General features: G+C 36.0%; 1 protein-coding gene and 1 pseudogene across 2 annotated transcripts in view; both read right to left on the minus strand.

The window, feature by feature from the left end:
• Window positions 1-27,698, minus strand: part of DPYD (dihydropyrimidine dehydrogenase) — an 854,343-nt gene that overhangs the window by 649,127 nt on the left and 177,518 nt on the right. For both annotated transcript variants that reach the window (XM_027058524.2, XM_027058523.2), the window contains one exon: window positions 1,550-1,637. In XM_027058524.2, coding sequence (XP_026914325.2) covers window positions 1,550-1,637 — 88 coding nt within the window. The remainder of the gene's footprint in view (window positions 1-1,549; window positions 1,638-27,698) is intronic.
• LOC128311936 (60S ribosomal protein L12-like) lies at window positions 15,646-26,427 on the minus strand (annotated as a pseudogene).

Below are 27,698 nucleotides of genomic sequence, written 5' to 3' on the forward strand. Positions count from 1 at the left end.
TCTAGGCCCTTTTATAGCCACAATGAATTTATTACATCTGCCTAAACTTACCACATATATACATTCCTGCTTTTGTGCATGCTGAATACACTTTCTAGATTGCATAGGTTGCAGCACTAACCACATTCAATTATAGTTAGAGTGGTTTTTTTAAATTTTTTATGTACCTGCTTTTGCTTATAAATTATGAACTTCTAAAAGGCTGGGCCATAGCAGGGACGCAATACCTGTCACTGTGTTTGGTACATAGCAGCTACTCAATAAATATAACAGCTATAAAAATAGTAATCCCTTGTATACCATTTGCCATATTGAATGAATAGGATAATTAATAATTCCATATCAACAAAATATTTTTAAATAATAATAAATTATTATTTTCTAAATAATAATTCTAAATAATAATAAATTATTATTTTCTAAATAATAATATGTTTGAGATTTTCACATACAAGTATTTAGTTTACACCACAACCTTGTAGGACAGATGCTGTCTTTCTTCCATAAATAAGCAATTTTTCCTGGGTTCACAATAAGTGGTCAATCTAAAATTTAACCTACACTTAAAATCCTAATAAAGATGACCATGTAGATTAATATCATACTGTATACCTAAGTTTTAATCTTTCTTTTGAAATCTTAAAACTATATAAATGTACCATTTTTCTCTTGAAATACTTTTTTAAAAATAATTGACATTGAGAAATGATGTTTATAAAAAAGGTACCTGGTTGTTGAAGGAGCATTTATTGGATTTTTACAGCATTTTAGAACATAAATGTCAAACCTTGTGAAACAAAGAATTCTCTACATCCTTATAGGAAGACCTCCTTCATCTCCTGCTCATTTGATAAAGCATCAGACACTTGGCAAAGAGCTCACAAATACTCGTTTCACAAAGAAAAGATACTATTAATTAATCATTTAATTAATCAAAAATTCACTAAGTGAATGAAAAACTGTGCTTAGTCTTACATTGGTTTAAAAAAAAAGGTTAAAACTCCTTTTGTTCTACTTATGCTCACAAAAGCCTGTTTTCTATATTTTGGTGTTGGGGTTTTTTGGTTATAAGTCTATCTAGTGTGTATGAATTATTCCGAACCTTAAATAAAATTATTTGAATTTTAGCCCCCAGGGAAAAGTCCAATTCCTTGACGTGTCTCAGTGTGCCAGGCTTCATACCAAAACATATTTTAAAGCAGATATTTAATAAATTTGAAATGTGTTTTGATAATCAATGACAGTTCCTATCTATAAGCATTTACCAAGCTTAAGCTAGAGTCAATCTATTCAGTGAGTGCCTTGGATGAAAAAATCATTAATTTCAACACAAACTAATTTTTTAAATCAATAAACAATAAACATGCATTTTTACAATAATTACATCAAAACTTGGAAGAGGCTAATTAATAAAATGTGCTACATATTCACATGCCTATAGAAATCACATTTCTAATACTTTAACCCAATTTACCAAGACAGGTCATAGTAGATAGACATCAAGATCAAATGCTGTTAATTTTATTTGCAGAGCTAAATATGAACTTACCTTGTTTGCAATACTTGTGATGAATGATTTGATATCTAGATTAGTTGGACAGCTCTTCTGACAGGGGGCATCAGCACATTTCAGGCACCTAAGACATAAAATAACCAGATAAAGAAACTATAAGGTAAGTGAGATAATATTATATATATTCTCTACCCTATACCCATTCAGAGTTAGTGTCTAGTAAGAACAAATAAAATTGTGCTATTTTTAGGTACAAAATCTTTTTTTAAGCAGTAAACATAGAGTATCTGGGTTTCATTTTTTGTACACCTTCTGAGATGTATAAAATAGCACCACTCAGGTTAACTGCCCCTTCTCTCCATGTTCCTCCTAGAGATTAAAAGGATCATATTTATTTAAGATACATCATTCACTCATTTACTAAATCAGTCTTTTTTGACCTCTCACTAAACTGACAATGCTCAGAGAATGCAGTCTTTAATGATAAAAGTTTTGTATGCCTTAAAGCCCGCAATTATTATACACACACAAAAGCAAAGTCTCTGTCATTTTACTGCTTGTAACGTCCTTTCTTCCGCCCTTTGTCCCTCCCACTTTGTCTCCCACATTTCTTCTATCCCTCCTTCTTTCCCTCCCATCATCTCTCTCTCCTCCAATTTTCTGATGTTCTTTAACCTCCAAACTATTCACACGGCAACTGGCCTTTGTAGTACATGCTTCAATGCATAGCCCAGATCCACCCCCTTCCAGAATGAAGCATTTATTCCCATGCTGCTGTGCCCTTAGTCAAAGAGAACAGGCTCAACCAAGGTCGGGTCCCCTTTCTAGTAGCAGCCTGCTTCCAATTACAGGTCAAAGAAGAGGTTAGAGCCCAGTCCCCTTGCCCAGACTTGGGGAACAAGTCTGCAGAAATCCACTGCAGCCTTTATTATGGCTGTCTGTCCAATCCTGATTCCTTCACTGTTGCACAAATGTTGATCTTCTAATAAATTTCCTGCATACTAATCCCATCTCAGAATCTGCTTCCTGGAGAACCGACCAGAGACATGTTCAAACTTTAGTGTACTTAAGGACCAGCTTGGTAAATGTCACAGTTTCCACAGAGGAGCCCCTCCTGAGTCTGAGTTATTGGCTTGGGAAACTATTTTGAAAAAAAACTAAAAAGCCTTTGAGGTGATTCTGCTATACATGGTTCGATCCACACAGCAAGAATCATGATTGTTTAATTACTACTTCAGGACTGAAACCACGGGCTAGAATGGTCCTTAATTTGCACATTAATGTGTGTTATTCATTCATTTATTCATTCACTTAATAAAAATCTAATCAGTCCCTGTTACATGTCAGAACCTTGAATATGAGGATATAAAATTGATGACCACCATGGTCCTACTCTCATGCACCTTGCGATTTGGAGGAAGTTCACACATATAAAAGGCAACTGTAGTTGTCAATGTGAATTTGGGTGAAAATAGCATGCTCAGGGAGGATATCAGAGGAACTGTAGTACTGGAGGCAGAGAGTCAGGGAAAGCTGATTGGGAGGAGTAACACTCAAAAGGAAGACTGAAGAATGAGTGGGCATTAGGGAAGAGGAAAAGGGTGGGATTTGGAGCGTAAGGTCGCTCAAGAGAATAAGTCAATATGTACCCAGGTCTGGAGAAAAGTACAAGGTACATAAACTAATGCAGTCTGGTCTGTCACACAGTGAGATCAGGAGTAGAGAAGAATCAGGCTGGAGATCTGAAACTTAAGATACACCACTGTCGCTCTTGTAAGAAGTCCAGAATTCTCCAAGAATTTCATTGAGAATGAATCCTACACTGCTTGGTGACAAAGGTGACTAGCTAACTCATTTTCTATCTACTTCCATGTGTAAAGACCTTGGTTCATTTCCTTTGAGAAAACAATACTGGTCTCCTTGTCATTCTTTTGTGAGTAGGAGAGCTCTCTTCATTGTCTGAACCAATTTCTCAGCACCTAATTAATATCTTGTTTTTAAATCTGATCTCTTTTCTCTGGTTTGTGCCCTTAGCCTTCTCTCTAAATTAAATTTTACACAATGAGTACTGAAGGCTTTTCATAATCAATTGTGTTCTCTGAAATGTAGTCATTAAACCTCTCCCCTATCATTTCTCTAAATGCCATTGTTAGATTCACATTTATCATTTAGTTGAATTCCTATCTTCACATAGTTATGATTTTTTCCCTAAAACACTGTCACTGAGTTCCAAAAGAACTTCTTGAAAGTGTAATCAGCAGCATACATTGCAAAACAATGCAAACAGAGCATAATACATGGTCTGTTTGGTCTATGATGTTGAAATGAGGTGATACTTTATGTGTTATCTTCACATGGATAAATATGTTGAGCATTATTAGTGGTTTGAAAGGATCTCCTATTATGTAGTAAAATAAAATAGCTAGAAATTTGGCAAATAATATGCCATCTTAAGTATCTTCTAATTTATAAAAAAAGTCATTTCAACAGTTTTAAAAATATCTGGCAATTCACAGGAATAAAGCAACAAATGTACTTATTTGTTTCATATGTGTATATGTATGTATATATATATATGTCTGTGTACATGTGTATACATATCATTTATGTCATATAGATTCTGCTTATCCCTAATGAACTCAGAAGTTTCCTACCTTTCTTTTTTCTAATACCCAACCTGAATAATAAGGCAATTAAAATATAAAGTTATAATGTCAGCAGGTATGAATGACCCAAATTAATGCACAGTGTATTGTCCTGTTCTTCTAGAGAAATCTTAAATTCAACATAAACAGATTCACTTAACAGCACTGACAATGTAAGGATTTTTAGTTGTGGTTATTAAGCCTCTTTACCAAATAATTCCCTTTTTATTATTGAGCTAGTTCACAAATAACAGCTGTTGGAAATGTCAGATGTTAATGAGGCAGGGCAATGCAAACCTGAATTGTAGCATTCTTTTTTTCTTTGGTGCCATGAATATGCCAGAATGGGCAGACTCTGATAATAATACCATCTTGCAATTCTCTAAGCGCTCTGCAGACTAAAGTGCATCGGGCTGCCATTAATCCCACTTATCACTCTGACAGCTCAGTAATTACACTACTGCTATAGCCAGGTAGTCCTAATAAAATATCAACCACTGCACTGGAATGCATACTGGTGAGATGTTTTATTAAACTTGGGGGAGGGGGGGAGGGTTGATCATCAAGTGACATTAGTGTTGACCTATTTTTCTATTTGACAATAAATTATCCTTTGACCATGCCATAATAGATATTACAGAGTGCATTTACTGTACCAAATCAGAAAGGTACTGCATTACAATGATGTAGGCAAATGGTGTAAATAAAATAGCAGAAATGCATGTCAGAATGTTATTACCTAAATTGCTTTAAATGATTGATACCATGAAAAATCACAGACACAGTACTTAGGGGAATATGTCAACAATTATTGTAAACCACCATTCTACATAAATTTTTCCTAAGAAGTAACATTTAAATTACACTTGTTTTTATCTTCATTCATTTAATTCCCCTTTTATGTTTCAAAGTTACTCTGTTATAATGCAATTTATTTTTAAATGCACTATAAGAGCCAAAAGTTAATTCAGATAAACAATCATGTAATATTTTTAATCCCCAAATAATTATATTTATACCAAAAGGAGTATTTTAGATTTTTTTAAAGCAATGAAACATCTTAGATTTTTTACTAGTGATAAACTTTTTTCATTTCCACATTTAATAGAGGGCATAACAATGGATTTAATTAAAAGCAAAATATAGAATCCTTAATAATGTTAATCCTTCATGATTCAACATGACCATAAAAAATGTATGAAAACTTTAGTACTGCTACTTAAGGGACAAAAACTATTAAAGATATAAAGATCTTTCTCCAGGGAAAGGGAGCCATGATTCCTCTCCCCAAATATTAGTGAGCTTGGACAGTTTTACTCTATAGAATAACACCAAAAAAAAATTATACTAAGTAAAGAAATGAACATTTCATTCTTTACACATCTGAGAACAGATGCCTGCTTCTTTTATTGTTAAGCATCCATACCAGCTGGAATTGTGACCTATGCTTGTTAAAGAATTTTCTAATCCATGAGTTTAAATAACAGTTTCTTCTTCAATTTAAAAAAATAAATAAATCAGAGGCACATGGGTGGCTCAGTCAGTTAAGTGTCCAACTCCTGATTTCATTTCAGGTCACAATCTCACAGTTGTGAGATGTAGCCTCACATCGGACTTGGTGCTGGGTGTAGGCTTGCTTAGGATTCTCTTCCTGCTTCTCTGCCCTTTCCCCACTCATATTGCATTGTTTTTGTTTTTTTGCTAGACTGGGTTCAATCAAGTTAGCAGTGTTTGATCAGGCTATGTATAATCTACACTAGTCTACATGTAATCAAACTGAGCAAGTTAATATTTACCTAGAAAAATTTTAAGATATTTTCCTAACATTGATGTTGTGTTACCTCAGATCTTTGGAAGATCTACCTTGATTGGGAAGGTCTAACTAACTGAAATGTAGTGGATAGGTATAGGACCTAACCTCCATACCCTATAATCACCAGTATAGGCAAATATGTAGTCTAATATCCTACCCCAATTTGGCAATATTTCTACTGAAATGGCACATAATTGAATGGAAGGAATGTAAATAAAGGAATGTAAACCAACCCCTGGGAGGGGGGGGGTTGGAAGTGTTTAATATATATCTGAGTTCCACAGCTTGCAATCCTTGTACCAGATCCCATCACAATTAAAAGACCCAAAAAAGATGGTTGATATCTTTAAAACATAATGAGACCAGTTCAATGTTCTGATATATGAAACAGTCAAGAGCAATTCTCAGATTCCAAATATTCTCTTTACATCTCTCAATATTCAATTAATAGCCTCTCCTGAGGATTGAGGAAGATGGCGGTGTAGGAGGACGCTGGGCTCAGCGCGTGTCCTGCTGATCACTCAGATTCCAACTATACGTGCCTAAATAACCCAGAAAACCACCAGAGGATTAGCAGAACGGAGTCTCCGGAGCCAAGCGCAGACGAGAGGCCCACGGAAGAGGGCCCCTCCTGAAGTGGATCACCTAAGGAGAAGCGAGCTAAGCCTGCCCCTCCTGCCCCCTTGCACCTTGCCTACCCACCCCAGCTAATAAACCAGATCCCCAGCATCACAAGCCTGGCAGTGTGCAAGTAGCGCAGACGGGCCACGCCACCCCACAGTGAATCCCGCCCCTAGGAGAGGGGAAGAGAAGGCACACACCAGTCTGACTGTGGCCCCAGCTGTGGGCTGGGGGCAGACATCAGGTCGGACTGCGGCCCCGCCCACCAACTCCAGTTATACACCACAGCACAGGGGAAGTGCCCTGCAGGTCCTCACCACTCCAGGGACTATCCAAAATGACCAAACGGAAGAATTCCCTCAGAAGAATCTCCAGGAAATAACAACAGCTAAAGAACTGATCAAAAAGGATTCAAATAATATAACAGAAAGTGAATTTAGAATAATAGTCATAAAATTAATCGCTGGGCTTGAAAACAGTATAGAGGACAGCAGAGAATCTCTTGCTACAGAGATCAAGGGACTAAGGAACAGTCACGAGGAGCTGAAAAACGCTTTAAACGAAATGCAAAATAAAATGGAAACCACCACGGCTAGGATTGAAGAGGCAGAGGAGAGAACAGGTGAACTAGAAGATAAAGTTATGGAAAAAGAGGAAGCTGAAAAAAAGAGAGATAAAACAATCCAGGAGTATGAGGGGAAAATTAGAGAACTAAGTAATACAATAAAAAGAAATAATATACGCATAATTGGTATCCCAGAGGAGGAAGAGAGAGGGAAAAGTGCTGAAGGGATACTTGAAAAAATAATAGCTGAGAACTTCCCTGAACTGGGGAAGGAAAAAGGCATTGAAATCCAAGAGGCGCAGAGAACTCCCTTGAGACGTAACTTGAATTGATCTTCTGCACGACATATCATAGTGAAACTGGCAAAATACAAGGATAAAGAGAAAATTCTGAAAGCAGCAAGGGGTAAACGTGCCCTCATATATAAAAGGAGACCTATAAGACTCGTGACTGATCTCTCTTTTGAAACTTGGCAGGCCAGAAAGGATTGGCACGAGATTTTCAGTGTGTTAAACAGAAAAAATATGCAACCGAGAATCCTTTATCCAGCAAGTCTGTCATTTAGAATAGAAGGAGAGATAAAGGTCTTCCCACACAAACAAAAACTGAAGGAATTCGTCACCACTAAACCAGCCCTACAAGAGATCCTAAGGGGAATCTTGTGAGACAAAGTACCAGAGACATCACTACAAGCATAAAACATACAGACATCACAATGACTCTAAACCCGTATCTTTCTATAATAACACTGAATGTAAATGGATTAAATGCGCCAACCAAAAGACATACGGTATCAGAATGGATAAAAAAACAAGACCCATCTATTTGCTGTCTACAAAAGACTCATTTTAGACCTGAGGACACCTTTAGTTTGAGAGTGAGGGGATGGAGAACTATTTATCATGCTACTGGAATCCAAAAGAAAGCTGGAGTAGCCATACTTATATCAGACAAACTAGACTTTAAATTAAAGGCTGTAACAAAGATGAAGAAGGACATTATATAATAGTTACAGGGTCTATCCATCAGGAAGAGCTAACAATTATAAATGTCTATGCGCCGAATACCAGAGCCCCCAAATATATAAAACAATTACTCATAAACATAAGCAACCTTATTGAGAAGAATGTGGTAATTGCAGGGGACTTTAACACCCCACTTACAGAAATGGATAGATCATCTAGACACATGGTCAATAAAGAAACAAGGGCCCTGAATGATACATTGGATCAGATGGACTTGACAGATATATTTAGAACTCTGCATCCCAAAGCAACAGAATATACTTTCTTCTCGAGTGCACATGGAGCATTCTCCAAGATAGATAATATACTGGGTCACAAAACAGCCCTTCATAAGTTTACAAGAATTGAAATTATACCATGCATACTTTCAGACCACAATGCTATGAAGCTTAAAATCAACCACAGAAAAAAGTCTGGACAACCTCCAAAAGCATGGAGGTTAAAGAACACCCTACTAACGAATGAGTGGGTCAACCAGGCAATTAGAGAAGAAATTAAAAAATATATGGAAACAAACGAAAATGAAAAAACAACAATCCAAACGCTTTGGGATGCAGCGAAGGCAGTCCTGAGAGGAAAATACATTGCAATCCAGGCCTATCTCAAGAAACAAGAAAAATCCCAAGTACAAAATCTAAGAGCACTCCTAAAGGAAATAGAAGCAGAACAGCAAAGGCAGCCTAAACCCAGCAGAAGAAGAGAAATAATAAAGATCGGAGCAGAAATAAACAATATAGAATCTAAAAAAACTGTAGAGCAGATCAACGAAACCAAGAGTTGGTTTTTTGAAAAAATAAACAAAATTGACAAACCTCTAGCCAGGCTTCTCAAAAAGAAAAGGGAGAGGACCCAAATAGATAAAATCATGAATGAAAATGGAATTATTACAACCAATCCCTCAGAGATACAAACAATTATCAGGGAATACTATGAAAAATTATATGCCAACAAACTGGACAACCTGGAAGAAATGGACAAATTCCTAAACACCCACACTCTTCCAAAACTCAATCAGGAGTAAATAGAAAGCTTGAACAGACCCATAACCAGCGAAGAAATTGAATCAGTTATCAAAAATCTCCCAACAAATAAGAGTCCAGGACAAGAAGGCTTCCCAGGGAAGTTCTACCAGACGTTTAAAGCAGAGATAATACCTATCCTTCTCAAGCTATTCCAAGAAATAGAAAGGGAAGGAAAACTTCCAGACTCATTCTATGAAGCCAGTATTACTTTGATTCCTAAACCAGACAGAGACCCACTAAAAAAAGAGAACTACAGGCCAATATCCCTGATCAATATGGATGCAAAAATTCTCAATAAGATACTAGCAAATCGAATTCAAGGGCATATAAAAAGAATTATTCACCATGATCAAGTGGGATTCATTCCTGGGATGCAGGGCTGGTTCAGCATTCGCATATCAATCAACGTGATACATCACATTAACAAAAAAAAAGAGAAGAACCATATGATCCTGTCAATCGATGCAGAAAAGGCCTTTGACAAAATCCAGCACCCTTTCTTAATAAAAACCCTTGAGAAAGTCGGGATAGAAGGAACATACTTAAAGATCATAAAAGCCATTTTTGAAAAGCCCACAGCTAACATCATCCTCAAGGGGGAAAAACTGAGAGCTTTTTCCCTGAGATCAGGAACACGACAGGGATGCCCACTCTCCCCGCTGTTGTTTAACATAGTGCTGGAAGTGCTAGCATCAGCAATCAGACAACAAAAGGAAATCAAAGGCATCAAAATTGGCAAAGATGAAGTCAACCTTTCGCTTTTTGCAGATGACATGATATTATACATGGAAAATCCGATAGACTCCACCAAAAGTCTGCTAGAACTGATACATGAATTCAGCAAAGTTGCAGGATACAAAATCAATGTACAGAAATCAGTTGCATTCTTATACAGTAACAATGAAGCAACAGAAAGACAAATAAAGACACTGAACCCATTCACAATTGCACCAAGAAGCATAAAATACCTAGGAATAAACCTAACCAAAGATGTAAAAGATCTGTATGCTGAAAATTATAGAAAGCTTATGAAGGAAATTGAAGAAGATTTAAAGAAATGGAAAGACATTCCCTGCTCATGGATTGGAAAAATAAATATTGTCAAAACGTCAATACTACCCAAAGCTATCTACACAATCAATGCAATCCCAATCAAAATTGCACCAGCATTCTTCTCAAAACTAGAACAAGCCATCCTAAAATTCATATGGAACCACAAAAGGCCCCGAATAGCCAAAGTAATTTTGAAGAAGACCAAAGTGGGAGGCATCACAATCCCAGACTTTAGCCTCTACTACAAAGCTGTAATCATCAAGACAGCATGGTATTGGCACAAAACCAGACACATAGACCAATGGAATAGAATAGAAACCCCAGAACTAGACCCACAAACGTATGGCCAACTCATCTTTGACAAAGCAGGAAAGAACATCCAATGGAAAAAAGACAGTCTCTTTAACAAATGGTGCTGGGAGAACTGGACAGCAACATGCAGAAGGTTGAAACTAGACCACTTTCTCACACCATTCACAAAAATAAACTCAAAATGGATAAAGGACCTGAATGTGAGACAGGAAACCATCAAAACCCTAGAGGAGAAAGCAGGAAAAGACCTCTCTGACCTCAGCCGTAGCAATCTCTTACTCGACACATCCCCAAAGGCAAGGGAATTAAAAGCAAAAGTGAATTACTGGGACCTTATGAAGATAAAAAGCTTCTGCACAGCAAAGGAAACAACCAACAAAATTAAAAGGCAACCAACGGAATGGGAAAAGACATTTGCAAATGACATATCGGACAAAGGACTAGTATCCAAAATCTATAAAGAGCTCACCAAACTCCACACCCGAAAACCAAATAACCTAGTGAAGAAATGGGCAGAAGACATGAATAGACACTTCTCTAAAGAAGACATCTAGATGGCCAACAGGCACATGAAAAGATGTTCAACATCGCTCCTTATCAGGGAAATACAAATCAAAACCACACTCAGATATCACCTCACGCCAGTCAGAGTGGCCAAAATGAACAAATCAGGAGACTATCGATGCTGGAGAGGATGTGGAGAAACGGGAACCCTCTTGCACTGTTGGTGGGAATGCAAATTGGTGCAGCCTCTCTGGAAAGCAGTGTGGAGGTTCCTCAGAAAATAAAAATAGACCTACCCTATGACCCAGCAATAGCACTGCTAGGAATTTATCCAAGGGATACAGGAGTACTGATGCATAGGGGCACTTGTACCCCAATGTTCATAGCAGCACTCTCAACAATAGCCAAAGTATGGAAAGAGCCTAAATGTCCATCAACTGATGAATGGATAAAGAAATTGTGGTTTATATACACAATGGAATACTATGTGGCAATGAGAAAGAATGAAATATGGCCTTTTGTAGCAACATGGATGGAACTGGAGAGTGTGATGCTAAGTGAAATAAGCCATACAGAGAAAGACAGATACCATATGGTTCACTCTTATGTGGATCCTGAGAAACTTAACAGAAACCCATGGGGGAGGGGAAGGAAAAAAAAAAGAGGTTAGAGTGGGAGAGAGCCAAAGCATAAGAGACTGTTAAAAACTGAGAACAAACTGAGGGTTGATGGGGGGTGGAGGGAGGAGAGGGTGGGTGATGGCTATTGAGGAGGGCACCTGTTGGGATGAGCACTGGGTGTTGTATGGAAACCAATTTGACAATACATTTCATATATTAAAAAAAAAATTAATAGCCTCTCCTATATGTTTCCTGACTCTGCTTCTCTAATTACACAACAAATTCTTACTAGCTCAGGGGTATTTGGAACTAACTTTGAATATTTGTAATATATATCTTGGCCCAGCTTCTACAGTCAGCTGGCTGGGAAGGTATAGCAACATTGTTAAAGGTAACTGAACTTTTTAAGTTGTGCACCAATCTGTCTTGGTGATGCTGAACCAGTGATATTCATGTTTTAGACTTTTAATAATTACAAAATTTGTAGGTAATATGAAAACATAATTTTTAACTAGAGCTTTTTATCCTCTAGAAATTACCATTCATTTATAGGTGTTTTAAGACAGTTCAAAACAAGCAAGATTTAGAACAGAACACAATTCATAGGACCGATACTCAAAATATCTTGTTGGATTATCATGATCATGAGTCTAGTGATAAAACATAGTTAAAAACTCTTCTACCATCTTTCTGTAGTCTATATCAGAGAATTACTGGTTTTCTCAGATATGAGTGGCTAAAAATGCCTTTTACACTTTTTGTATATTTTTAATAAAAAGGAAGGCCTTCAGTTAAATTTTGATACTCATTTTTGATCTTCATATATGACTGATTCTTAAAAATTAATAAGATGGCTTTTATTTCCACTTCATAGACGAGAGTATTGAGACTCCAGAAATCTCCCAGAAGCATAAGGAGACCAGTGGCCAAGGCAGTTGAGGAAACTACTAAAATGCATTTACCATCTTACACTCAGGACTATCCCATTCACGTATGAAGACAGGTTAGAATTTTAAAAGATGATGTTCTACTGACCTTATCTCTTTGCAACATCACTGCCTCCTTGCTAGAGTAATTTGAAGACAGAAAAAAGCAGTTAAGATGTCACAGCTAGAAAAAGGCTACAGTATCCTCTCTCTTGGAGTCCAATTTTAGTTTAAGGAAAAAAAAGTAAAAGGTTTCAAGAAGCTTCTCAAGTCAAGATGAAAACATTAGGGTTTTACAATCTCACATGGTTTCAAAGGCTTATATAACCTTAGTAGTCATTGAGGCACTAATTCCTAAATTTAGGAAGCTAATTTTATTACATTTTAATAACTTTGGTATAGCCACTTCTATTAGAAAGACACTTTTTAAACATATTTTATTTTTTTAATTAAGTATGCTAAAAAACCTCAAGAGCAGAAGAAGCCACAAATTCATGTATATCTTATCCTACAAGCAAATAAAACAGTTCCATAAAAACTTAGTGCATACAACCTTCTGAAAAATTTTTAAACACATTTTCCTATTTTAGTACACAAAGAGAGTATCATCATAAGTCTTTGAGGATGCTGCTCTTAAGAGCAGTTTAACCTTAGATTTTTCTCTTTCTTACAAGAGAAGATGGAAATTGAAAATCAGTTTTTGTGTCGCACACAGGTGGAAAAAAAGGATGGGGTGGAATCATTGTACCTGAATAACTGTAGGAAGAGTCGCTGAAAGAAAATAAACACACCACTGCTACATACAGAAGATAAAACCAAGTGGGTATGAAAAGAGAAACAAGTCTAACTAAAGGAAGGGGAGTCAATCCTCAAGGCTTTCAGAATCTACTGGGGCTTTAAAATATTAGAAATAGAAATACTAAACAATAAGACAAGATTTAAATAACATTACCAAACAACAGTATCATAATGTGTAAAGAAAACAAAATGTATTTGCCAAATGTATGGTACTGATGATAATTACGCTAAGACTTACGGGGGAGAATGGGATCACTAAAGGTTGTAGTAGCACAGGAAGAGCACCCTCATTTCCAATTTCTCTCTGTTACCAATTTATTTAAAGAGTAGAGCATCATACCTACCAACTAGTGTTGAAATTGTTGAAATGGAATAAAATATAAGTTACTGCAACTATTAATTAATATTACACATTCATTTTTTTATATATCAATAATAGAGAAACAGTTAAAGTCGATGAATATAAAACAAAGATAAAAATATTTATTTAATGTTTTTCTGCCTAGGAGACATCTAGATATTAAAATCTCTAATATAATTTGATCCCAGTCACTTGCAGTCTACAGAGGCAGACTTTAATAATTAAGAAAAACAGAGAATATCATTGATAAAAGCTCTGCTTTATGTCCTGAAGGGGTGGTCTTCTTGGCAACACTCTCTTAGGAAACCATTCTTTATCCATCTTAAAGATGGTGGGGATTGAGAATACTTAAGGAGACTAAGGAAGATGCTAGATTCAAGAAGATAAAGAGCTTTCTCTGTCTTGCAGTAATGACATAGTGATAAGCCATGTACCTAGGTTAGAGTTCCTTGCAAAATGTGGCTATTCTAAAAACAGCCAGCAAAAATAAGACTGAATATGTATATGTGTATACACACACACACACACACACACACACACACACACACACACACACACAGACTTATGTAAATTGTAATGTTAACTAAGTGCTCAAATGTGCTTGCTTCTCCAAAGCCTTTAAATGTACTCACTGAGAAAGCATAGCACACAGGTGAAGAGAGAAGGCTCTGGTGCTTGAGTGCCCGTATTTAATTACTGACTTCACGTTATTGGTTTTAAGACTTTAGGCAAATGACTTAAATTCTCTGGGCATCAGCTTTCTCACATGCAAACGCAGAGAATAATTTGTACTTCAGAAATTTATTATAAATTTTTAAATTATATATTCACATTAATAATATGTACTTCTTTAGTTACTTAACAGGCTTTCTTATAATCATTAAAATGCTCTGAAAGTTATATGGTACTTTCTCTAACGTGGAAGGAGTTGCTTAAGAGTCACAGCACAATGTTTTACTGCTATTTATAGACAGTAAACAGAGTGGATATCTGACAAACATAAAATATATGCTTAAAGTCTTCATTTTCTCATTATGAGTTTTCAAAAGGAAGAGAAATTATTTCTATCTCAGGAGAATCAGAGAAGCCTGCTTTGACAGAGATACTTATGCTAGAGTAGGAGCATAAGTGGGATTTTACCATGTGTAGATATGAGTATACCAGAGCTTACTATCAAAAGCAAGTTCTGGCTGCATATTTGTTGTTCTCTGTAAGACACACAGCAGCTACCATGGATCATATACATTTTAAGTACCAATAATGTGGAGTGAGAGAATGAATGAAAGGAATGAGGGGAAAAGAAACTTCTACCTAATGCAATCCAAAAACGAGACAAAATAAAACAAAAAGACTACAGATTCATCCAGGGCAGAGACTATAATTCATCTTTGGTTCTCAGTATCTACGCTGGCAATTGGCCCATACGGAGTTGCTCATACATGTTTATGGAAAACTCGTTATTCACTGCACTTCTTCAGGAATCAAATCCCTAAAACACATGTCAATCTCATCAGTGATCCAAGGCTATTTATACTGAATCCTTTCTTCTTACGGCTTTGGTTTGTTGCTCCATGCTAATAGTATGAGGTAAAAAATAATCTCCTCTTAAAAATTAGTTAAATTCTAAGATGACAGGTTGGACTACACAATATACTGTGAAGTTTGTGCTTTTGAAAATACCTATATCCTTACTAAAAGTGTAACTTATCTTTATTATGGATGTATAGCCAAGCATTTATCTGAGGAATGCAAATTGTAAATTTGAGAATATATGTGATAAAAGAGGCTTTTCTTTATTCCTGCTCCACAGATCATCTCCTAGTACCTCCATATTTTCATGCCTATGTTAGGCATATTTCTCCCTTCCTTTTTTTTTTTTTTGGCTGTCAAATGATCCTTTATTGAAATATTTTCCATTGTGGTTCTTACGTAGCTGGGCATTCCACAGCACCACTAATGACATCATCTATGATGTCGTGAGGGTGGCTGCCATCAACCTTGCAGCCCACAGGATCTCTTTAATGGTTCCGGAGAGTATTCTGGCTAAAGACTGGTGCTGCATCTGTGGGGCAATGTTGACAATATCATCAAAAGTGATATTTCCACTGTGCTTAATGTTTTTCTGCTTCTTTCTGTCTCTTGGCGGTTCCTCGATGGCTTTGAAATTCAGGACAGAGGCAGAAGGTACCACCTCAATCTGGTCCTTTCTGTTCTAAATGTTCAGTTTCACTGTAATCCTCAGATCCTCCAAATCACCAGTTGCCTTGGCAATGTCATCACTAACCTTTTTTGGAGACAGACCATGGAGCAGATCTTTGGGGCAAGGGCAGACCTGGCACTGACTTCCCCACCACTGTACCTCAGGTATATGACTTTGACCTCACTGGGAATGGACTTAGGCAGCATGGTAGAGGCAGCTGGTGTCTGATGAAAGCGGATTCAGGATGACAAAAGACAGTTGCACATTTCCTTCTTCTGAGCCCAAGGCCAAAAGCACTCCCTTCCTCTTCTCAATTGCTGCCACATGGTAAGGTAGCAATAAAGAACTTCTTACCCTCCATGGAAGGGTAGCACTTTCCTATATGCTATCTATGTACAAATATGGTCTTTCCCTAGGTAACTATTTATAATTAATAAAATACCTGTATTTATATGCCATTTTAATTTGAATAAGTTTATATACATGTGAATATATATACCCATAATAAAATCAGTTACATGTTTAGTTAGCAGGTAGCCATTTTCAAAAAATCAAGCCTCACAATACATTTTATAATCCTACCTACCATTTTCAACTTAACTACAAGTTATGTGTATTTTTTCCAACCCAGCATACTGTTGCTCATCACAATTGTGGTTCCCCTCACATTCTAGGCAGCTGTTAGATGATGCTCAATATACTTTTGATCCTTTACAGACCTTAGAGGGAACTGGGTGACGGTACTGACAGTTTTTATTATAGCTTTCCTACTACTCAATAATCTTATTTCACCTGGACTATATCCCCAGTAGTGTCATAAACTCTTTGATTTATATTGAGGATCTTTCCAGGCTTCTTAGAAAAAAGACATAATTTTTTATAGCATATCCATATGCTGTGCAAATTATCTTCTCAAATTTTGAACCACCTGTTGTATGTTTAACTTAATGTCAATGAAGCCTCTATATGAAGGTAACAAAAAAGTGATATATATTAGTCATAGATGCCCTAAAAGTCAACTTATCAGTAAGTTTCAAAACTGAAAAAGCTGTATATTTTGTGACTTATGTGAAGGCAATTTCAGAAATAACATAACAATAATAGTAATACTAACAGACTGTTATTTGGTTTCTAATAATAAAGACATAAAATAGAAAAAAAGTCAAATAGTTTAATCAACAAATACAATAGGCTATTTATTATGATACAATTCCTGGATTTACGTGACACATTAACTATGAAAAAATAATATCTGTAAATATGTAAACCTACTTAAGGGCAGTGGGCTAGTATTTTAGATTTAACTTTATACAATGTTATATGGCTTGAGTTCTTTTTTTTGTAATGAGCAAGTATAACATGTAATTTAAAATTTAACATACTTTGACACTGGCAACTAAAATCACAATATCCTGTGTAATTTTAATTTTTTTACTTTGGTCATTTGAATTGACCAAGGAAAAACTAACCAATGATGCTGCCATAGTCTCTTTTCCTTTCCCTGAAAACTCCAAAAGTCTTCTGAAAGATTCAGTCAAGAGTTTTTAAAAAGAGTTTTAACAATGGAATATACTTCTGAGTAGCTGGTGGTTCACAAAAGCTAACAGAACAAAGGGTTAGGTCTCCTCAAATAAACAGTGAGTGATAGCACAAGTACTGAAGGGACTCATTAAGTTAAAACAACAGTGGAAGAAACTATTTGGCCTTAAAATAATACTATATCATTCACCAATAATAGAATTCAGAAACAAATTTATCCACATGTTAGCTATCTAGGTATTATAGCACAGTAGGAATAATTCAACTTAAAGTTATGAAAAAACCACTATGTTCTAAGTTCTGTGCTGGTGAAGGGGAGGATTTACTGAAGTTTACTTGAAGACGGTTAAAAATAAACTAGACTTAGTTCATGTAAAAGAGATTTGTCTAGGTTTTTTTTTTCTTTCTAAGTGCAACAGCGACTATATTTCAGGTGCTGAAAGAACAGATTTGGAGAGCAATAGCCAGATCTGGATTTTCTTCCTGTTGGAACTATTATGTTTCATGAGTGCAACCTACACAATTTATCTAAAAGTTTTCCTCCATAAAAAGGATGTCACTTCCCCCTTTCAAAAAATAAACACCTGCCTGCACACAATTAATTTAAATTAAATTTAAATTTAAATATTCATTCCTAATTGGAATCTATGTTGATTATCCTAAGTAAAAGAAGAATGTATTCAGCACAATTTTTTTTAAAGATCATGACATTCTCCTGCTTACAGGAGAATTTTTGACAAAATGACCTTTAAGCCTTGGCTCCTACCTGATTCATTCCTACAGTTCCAGCTATACCACTTGTCCTACTCTAGAGCCCTCTGTTTCTATGAGCACAAGTCATTTTTCAGCCTCTAAGCATTCCAGTATGTTCTCTGCCTCAAAAGCCACACTTGAAGCCTGCTTCAGAATTCAGTTTAGGTGTTTCTCATGGAGCTCCCTGGTTCTTGCCATTCCAATCTCCCAAAGCACCCTGTGGGTTCCTTTATCACAGCAATTATCACATTGGAATGAAACAGCTGGTTCACTTTCCTGGTGTCTCTTCTATTTCCTCTTTCAGTGAGAAATGGTTGTGTTCCTTTGTCTTTGCTGTTGGTTTTCTTGGAAATAGATTAATTTGAAACTGGATAAAAAAGGCAGCTAGAATTTTAGTAATAACTCCAGTTACTGATGTTAATGTTTGGAAAAAATATATCTTTTAATAATTTTTCTTCACACTTATGTAAATAACATACACATATAATGGAAAATGTTTATATTTTGTTTAATTTATTGAGTAAATATTTATTTAAAACTAGTACTATATGCTAGCGCTATGCCATGTTTTAAAAGTATTATCTCATTTAATCTTCATATTCATTCGATGAGGCAGATATAAATATTAACTCACTATATCTTTACAAGAACCTGATGGGATAGGTACTGTTGTAATTCTCACTTTAAAGATAAAGACAATAAGGTACACAATTCCCTTCTCTGTTTTAGGTTTGAAATATTTTATTTCCTATTTCTGTGATCCTGGTGATCATTAAGAAGTTAATAAAAATACCCTAAGGGTCTGTGATTGACAGTTTTCTCTTCTATTTCATTCTAAAATCTTAATAGCATATGATAATGTCAGAGCTTGCCTCACAGTTTGTGAAATCCAGATTCAGGACTCTTATCCAGGTCTGACTTTCTCCAAAGCCCAGCCTGTAGGCATCATCATTTCATTTCTCTAGTAGTTCTCCTTGTAATGATAGCCAGTAGCCCCAGAGAACCTCAGAAAGATTTTCTGATATAACAGATAAAAGCCATGCATGTTATAGCATTATTATGCTATATATTCCATAAATGGTTGCCTTAAAAAACAATCTAACAAAACTCCTCATTTACTTCACAAAGTACTCAGCAATAACACTTGCAGATCCTGATATCTTTACAAAGCATTTTCTTATATGTAAATTACCCATCAAGGAATTAGGAAGATCAGTCTTTCCAACAGAAATATCAGACAGACAAAATAAAAGCAATTAGAAACATTCTATAATATCACAAATAGAAGTCATAATAGATAAAATAAAAACATATTTGACATCTATAATCATGACCAAGCCCAAAATAATTATGTCACTATGCAACATTTGGAACATTATATACTGCAGCAAAAAAAAAAAAAAGTAAAGGCCAAAATGTCCCCATTAAAGTTGCTGTGCAGACCACTATTACTTCCTATGAGGTTCTCTCTGAAATAACTTAGACATTATTCCAGTCCTTAGGAGTTTATGCCTAAGAGTTGATGCTGACATTGCACATGAAGAATATGCAGAACTTTCAGGAAATTAATGAATATGGGAGAAAAACAGATAAGAATATAAATGCTTAATCTTCACAATTTAATTCATATCTTAAGGTGGACCAAAATTTCAGGCAATGGCACTGCTTGGTAAAGGAACTAATGTGAAAATGGCCTGATCATTATCAGAACATTCTTACAAAAAATTATTCTAAAAAAAATTAGCTTACAAGCTAAAGGACACAAATTGAGAAATAATACCTTGAACAGAGTCATCAAAATTAGCTGCCTACAGCTTGATACAATTTAAACTGTAAAAATAGGAAAATAAAAAAGCTAGGGGCAAATAATATAGATTTTTGTAAAAATGGAAAATTCCATTGACTATGCTTCTCATTATAACACTGACAATGCTGTCATAGTATGTTACATGCACGATTAAATTTAAGAAAGCTGAATGAAGAATTCCAGTGAAGGTAATAGAACTTAAATGTGTTCATGGTCTGTGGAATCTTAACATATTATTTCCTTCGTTCTTTTGTTCTTTCCTTCCTTCCCTACTTCCTCAATCAACAAATACGTACAGTGCATTTGTTATTTGCTAGGTATTTAGGTAGATGGTAAAGATACCAATATGAACAAGACATGGGCTCTGCCTTCAAGAAGCTCACAGTGAAGAAGTCAGACTCATGAATATACATTCTCATGATGCGAAGGTATGGTAATGGAGAGGTGAGAGATACCCAGACTTGCCCCAAGTTTAGAGGTACCCCCATCTGTTCACTCCTCTAGCTTCAACACCAATATAACGCTAAAAATACAATAAGTGGATTTTTTTTCTTCAGACTGTGTGTGTGTGTGTGTGTGTGTGTGTGTGTGTGTGCGCGCGCGCGCGTGTGTCTGTGTCTCTTATGGGCAGGCCAAGAAATATAGAACTTGAGGAAGATATGTGAAAGACTAGAAGTATTTACTACTATCTACTGAAAGTGGCATAGAGCTCACTGCTCAACTACTTCTGGATTCATCTCAGTCGCAAACAGATCATCTCTTAACTGATCTCTCTTCTTTTACCCATATACAATCCATTAAGTACTTATCACAAAACACCATAAAAGAAAATGTAGTGTGATGGATTCTGGATTTAAACCCAGCTCTATCCTTATTAGCTTTGTGATCCCAGAACAATTATTTAAATTCTTTGTGCCCCCAACTTTTTCCTATATCTTGCTAATTATAGGCTAGACATCATACCATTATAGGGATGATTTTAAAAAATTAACATATGTAAAACATTTAGTGCCTGCCTAATAAGTGCTCAATAACGTAAATCATTGTAAATTGTATGTATGATTATCTACGAACAATGGAGAATACAATGGAATAAATGAGCACTGTTTTTCAGTAGCTACTGGGAAGCACAGTTTTATGGTGAAATTGTAAAATAATAATTACCACGTGGTTCCTGTGAAAATTAAATGAGATAATTATGAAGAGCACCAACAACAATGTCATGCTCATAGTAGCTGCTCAATAAATGAAAAATATCTTCCAAGCCAATTCAAGGGAGCTTGTAGAATACAGAAGTGAAGTGGTATAATTTTGAAAAAAAAAAGTATAACCAGGAGAGATCATGAGGAATAAAATATGTAAGATATAAGTGCTAGTGCATCCATAGGTTTATAATGAAATTAGCAGCCACACCACAGAGGCAAGCATGTCTACAGATACATAGCATGATGAGTTACACTTAGCAATGACTTGGTATTCATTATTTCATTTCTCCAAGTGATCTCTTCTTTACTTCATCAATAACAGTTTTGATGAGACTGCTTCAGTAACCAATTCCACATTTGGGTAGTCAGTGTAGGCAAACCTAATTTGTCAACAATGAAAAGACGCATTAGAACCTAGGATGGTGGGAGTAGTCAGGGAGGCAAATGAATCTCCCTTTGTCAAGGGAAACTCTGTGATAGAGGTATACTTCTTTTTGACTCCTTTATTTCCCACACCTAAAATGGATATTCTTCCAATACATGAATTTCATATGATGAGACACCTAAGTTTTGAACTTTAAGTATACAGAAAGAGAAAGAGAAACTTGTTTAAAAGTAAGTTTGGAGAATACATTTTTCTTATGTACCACATTTTCATTCAAGCTGTGAAATGTCCCACCTCTTCCCATCTTGCCATTTTTTTAAGGTGAACTTCTCAGAACAAATCCACTGAGAAGAAATTGGTTTGCAAGCTAGGCAGATATTAATCTATTCTCCCAGCATAGTGGGTGCATAAATCTTTTTTTGTTGAAGAGGTGTTGTTAAAGTTCTATATATAAGGTGACAGTACAATATTGATTTTGGTAATGCTAATACAAAAGCAGTATTTTTAGTTAAACATATTATATTCTTTCCATTTTCCTGCCTTTGTTTTTGCTTTTTCCCTTAATACAAAATGCATAATTCCTCACTCATACACCTCATCTGACAAATTCCTGGGTATCCTCCAGGATATAACACAGGTATCATTTCCTCTTGAGAAGCCTTCCTCAATTACCTCCTCACTTCTTAAAGGTTATTAATTTACTTCTTCATATCCCCACATTTTTCACATTTTTATATAATTATTTTTTTTTAATTAACTGCATCCACAAATAGCTGATAGGTCTCAGGAGGACATTCATTCATTCAACAAATATTGTTTGAGTGCCTGTTAGTTGCAAGGCCATGGGAAAATAATGGCTACTAAAACAGACACAGATACTTCCTTTCTGTAGCTTGGAGTTAAACAAACAAACAAACAAACAAACATTTCTCTGCAAACAAAGATGAATTGTGATAGCATAAAGCAATGGGATTAAGGGATCCTGGAAGTTCTTCCTGCCATCTCGAGGATGAGTAGAAATCAACTAGATTGAGAAGAGAAAAGGAGGAAGCAGAGGAAACAGATGTGCAAATGCCATGAGATGGCAGGAGGCTCAGCAGGTTGGAGGGTTTGAAGGAAGATCCTGGTGTCTGGAGCAGGAGAGTGAGGGGGAGGGTGTCTGACAAGGGCAGAGAGACTGCTGATTTAGTCCAGTACTTCCAGCAGCTAGCCATACCAGCTGCTCAACAAATGTCAGCTGAATAAATAAATGAGTAATAATAATAATAAAAAGAGGACTATGCACAAGCTTGAATTTTGAGGGTTTGTATTATTCTTACCTTGGGAAAATTAAAATTTTTACAAGGTAATTTACTTCCCATTACTACAAACAGAAATATTTTTGCCTTGTTAAGACTTTCCTCTTTTCATATATTTAAAAGTAATTTAGAGAGCTATAATTCAGTACTAAATACAGTATATAAAGTATTTATGATCAGCTAATTTGAAAAACAAGCATATTACATACATCTGCTTCCAAAAGAAATATTTATAGTATTTTCAAAGTTTCACTGTGGATTCCACAGGGATATAAATTCTGTAATCTCTTTAGGGGGAAAAATGATCATCATTTTCCACATACCCTTATCAAATGAAGGAAGTTTGGACCTCAACATTTTTTTGTCTGCACTACTAAATTCCCATAATGCACACTGTCCAAGTAAAAGGAACACCTGTCCCTGATTATATCATTTATAGACATCTCCCATCACACAGTGATTCAGTCATGAAGCAAATATACTTAAAAATAAACTCTCAGAGGAAAACACATTCAAGAATCTAATTCATAACTGCCTTTCTACATTGAAAAAGCACTGAGCAAAGGGTGCTTTCTGGGTCCTATTCTGTTACTGACAAATTATACAACTCTGATCAAAGCATTAACCTGATTTAGTCTCAGTTTTCTTATCTTTCAGGAATGGGTATGCAATTAGGTGACTTCTAGTACAAAAAGACAATGATCTGATGTTCTCTTCATATGTTTCTCAAATGTTAAGATATTATGACAGTAAAAATCTTTCAAAAAACAATAACAAGGACCACATTCAGTTTTCAGTTGGGGGGAAGTTCGATAAAGAATCACCAAAATTTGGGGGAACCTGGGTGGCTCAGTTGGTTAAGCATTCGACTTTAGCTCAAGTCATGATCTCAAGGCTTGTGGGCTAAAGCCCATGGCTTTGGGCTCTGTGCAGACAGGTCAGAGCCTAGAGCCTGCTTCAGATTCTGTGTCTCCCTCTCTCTCTGCTCCTTCCCTCCTGGTGCTCTGTCTCTCTCTCTCTCTCTCCGTCTCTCAAAAATGAATAAACATTAAAATTTTTTTTAAAGAAGAATCACCAAAATTTTAAACTCTGAACATTTTCTTTTGAATGAGAAAAAATATTTCAACAAACGGAACATAGTTTGAAACTTACAGTGATACCTCTCCTAAGATTTCATTAGCAGTGTGGAAATTGTTACTTTAAAAGGAAAATGAAGAATTTGAAAAAAAATCCAATCCACAGCAATAAAAATGGTAAAGTATCTGACAACTGTGTTCAGGTCCAAAATGTTCAGCTACATTAAGTGATGAGGATCACTTTTCTCCACTCTGTATTTCTTGGCAGTCTGACTTAATTTTGGATTAAGTCCTTAAAAAAGCTATTTAATTCCATTTTTAGGTATAAGGAACTGATCTCCTCTACCTATGCTACAATAAGAAATTTCCATTTATTTCTATCTACATAATGCCATTTTAGCACCCAGCAAAGGAAACATCAAGCTTCTTTTCTAGAAAATGTACCACAAAATAATCAAAAGAAAACTGAGTGGGGCCAGAAAATAGGGATTTATATCCTGTCACTGCCACTAGGAGGTTATGGGGATTGGATAAGCCATCTAATCTTTCTTTGTCTAACATTTTCCATTTGAGAAATGAGATAATACTTATTTTAGAATCATTAGAAATACATAAAGTGTTGAAACACAAGTAGCTATTCAAAACACACTTATTCACTTATTCTGTCTGCTAGTGTCCATACCTACCCCACAAATGTGTAGCATGCCTCCCTGGAGCTAAGTCGTATGGATTATGTTATGTTTACTTACTACCCTACCTATAAACCAGCATTACTAAATCCCACAGACACAAACCTATTCTAGTCTATGCTTCTTAAAATTGCTACAATCCTGGCTTTTGAATCTTCAATGCCCATTTGGCTTCTAATGTTATACTTATTAACTCTTAAGTAATCTAACAAATTTATCCATATGGCTTCTTCTTAACCTTATAATTGTCTGATATTTTCTTTCCCTCTAGCCATCAAGTAATGTCAGAGTAGAAATTTGCATTTATCCAAACTAACCTTGGTATATTTAGAAGATAAGTAATGAATTATGTTTTTAATACTATGTAGAAACCACTACATACTAATTTTTTAAAATGTTCTGTTTTAGATTAATACTTGTAAGACACAAAATTTTATACTGTCTTGCCACCTTCCACAATCTTTTACATATATAAATTGGTGGTAAGCTCACAATGCTAAACTGAGATGATACTAAGAAAAGAAATGACTGGGGCACCTGGGTGGCTCCATTAAGCGTCCAACTTCAGCTCAGGTCATGATCTCACGGCTCGTGAGTTTGAGCCCTGTGCTGGGCTCTGTGCTGACAGCTCAGAGCCTGGAGCCTGCTTCAGATTCTGTGTCTCTCTCATTCTCTGCCCCTCCCCTGCTCGCATTCTCTTTCAAAAATGAATAAACGTTAAAAAAAATTAATATGAAATTTATTGTCAAATTGGTTTCCATACAACACCCAGTGCTCATCCCAACAGGTGCCCTCCTCAATACCCATCACCCTTCCTCCCCTCCCTCCCACCCCCCATCAACCCTCAGTTTGTTCTCAGTTTTTAAGAGTCTCTTATGCTTTGGCTCTCTCCTTCTCTAACCTCTTTTTTTCCCCCTCCCCCATGGTCTTCTGTTAAGTTTCTCAGGATCCACATAAGAGTGAAACCATATGGTATCTGTCTTTCTCTGTATGACATTTCACATAGCGTAACACTCTCCAGTTCCATCCACATTGCTACAAAAGGCCATATTTCATTCTTTCTCATTGCCACATAGCATTCCATTGTGTATACAAACCACAATTTCTTTATCCATTCATCAGTTGATGGACATTTAGGCTCTTTCCATAATTTGGCTATTGTTGAGAGTGCTGCTATAAACATTGGGGTACAAGTGCCCCTATGCATCAGTACTCCTGTATCCCTTGGGTAAATTCCTAGCAGTGCTATTGCTGGGTCATAGGGTAGGTCTATTTTTAATTTTTTGAGGAACCTCCACACTGTTTTCCAGAGTGGCTGCACCAGTTTGCATTCCCACCAGGAGTGCAAGAGGGTTCCTGTTTCTCCACATCCTCACCAGCATCTATAGTCTCATTTGTTCATTTTAGCCACTTGGACTGGCATGAGTTGATATGAGTGTGGTTTTGATTTGTATTTCGCTGATGAGGAGTGATGTTGAGCATCTTTTCATGTGCCTGTTGGCCATCCGGATGTCATCTTTAGAGAAGTGTCTATTCATGTTTTCTGCCCATTTCTTCAATGGATTATTAGTTGTTCGGGTGTGGAGTTTGGTGAGCTCTTTATAGATTTTGGATACTAGCCCTTTGTCCGATATGTCATTTGCAAATATCTTTTCCCATTCTGTTGGTTGCCTTTTAGTTTTGTTGATTGTTTCCTTTGTAGTTGCCTTTTAGTTTTGTTGATTGTTTCCTTTGTAGTGCAGAAGGTTTTTATCTTCATGAAGTCCCAATAGTTCATTTTTGCTTTTAATTCCCTTGCCTTTGGGGATGTGTTAAGTAACGAATTGCTGCGGCTGAGGTCAAAGAGGTTTTTTCCTGCTTTCTCCTCTAGGGTTTTGAGGGTTTCCTGTCTCACATTCAGGTCCTTTATCCATTTGGAGTTTGTTTTTGTGAATGGTGTAAGAAAGTGGTCTAGTGTCATCCTTCTGCATGTTGCTGTCCAGTTCTCCCAGCACCATTTGTTAAAGAGACTGTCTTTTATCCATTGGATATTCTTTCCTGCTTTGTCAAAGATGAGTTGGCCATACTTTTGTGGGTCTAGTTCTGGGGTTTCTATTCTATTCCATTGGTCTATGTGTCTGTTTTTGTGCCAACACCATACTGTGTTGATGATTACAGCTTTGTAGTAGAGTCTAAAGTCTGGGATTGTGACGCCTCCCACTTTGGTCTTCTTCTTCAAAATTACTTTGGCTATTTGGGGCCTTTTGTGTTTCCATATGAATTTTAGGATGGCTTGTTCTAGCTTCGAGAAGAATGCTGGTGCAATTTTGATTGAGATTGCATTGAATGTGTAGATAGCTTTGGGTAGTATTGACATTTTAACAATATTTATTCTTCCAATCCATGAGCATGGAATTTTTTTCCATTTCTTTATATCTTCTTCAATTTCCTTCATAAGCTTTTTATAGTTTTCAGCATACAGATCTTTTACATCTTTGGTTAGGTTTATTCCTAGGTATTTTATGCTTCTTGGTGAAATTGTGAAGGGGATCAGTTTCTTTATTTGTCTTTCTGTTGCTTCATTATTAGTGTATAAGAATGCAAGTGATTTCTGTACATTAAAAATTTTTTTTAATGAAATGACTAATTCATTTGTTTCAGTAGTAACAATGTGTTTATTTATCAGGGATTTTCTAAGTAACTACCATGTGACAAAAACCATACTAAACACCAAGGTCATAGATGAACAGAATGTGACCGATAATTTCACACAATTATCATATTGTTGGGCATCAGATATTTAAACACCCAACCAATGGGTGTATACAATATGATAAAAAAAAGTACAAAATGCTTCACAAGCATAAAGGAAAGAATAACTTCATATTGGGGAGAATCAAGGCAATTAAGTATTTCATGAAAAATGGCTTTTGAATTGGGTCTTAAAGAATAATGACTTTGACAGAATGAAAGTGTGTATTCAGGTGGA

The sequence above is a fragment of the Acinonyx jubatus genome, chromosome C1, assembly GCF_027475565.1.
Source record: "Acinonyx jubatus isolate Ajub_Pintada_27869175 chromosome C1, VMU_Ajub_asm_v1.0, whole genome shotgun sequence".
Classification (NCBI taxonomy): Eukaryota; Metazoa; Chordata; class Mammalia; order Carnivora; family Felidae; genus Acinonyx; species Acinonyx jubatus.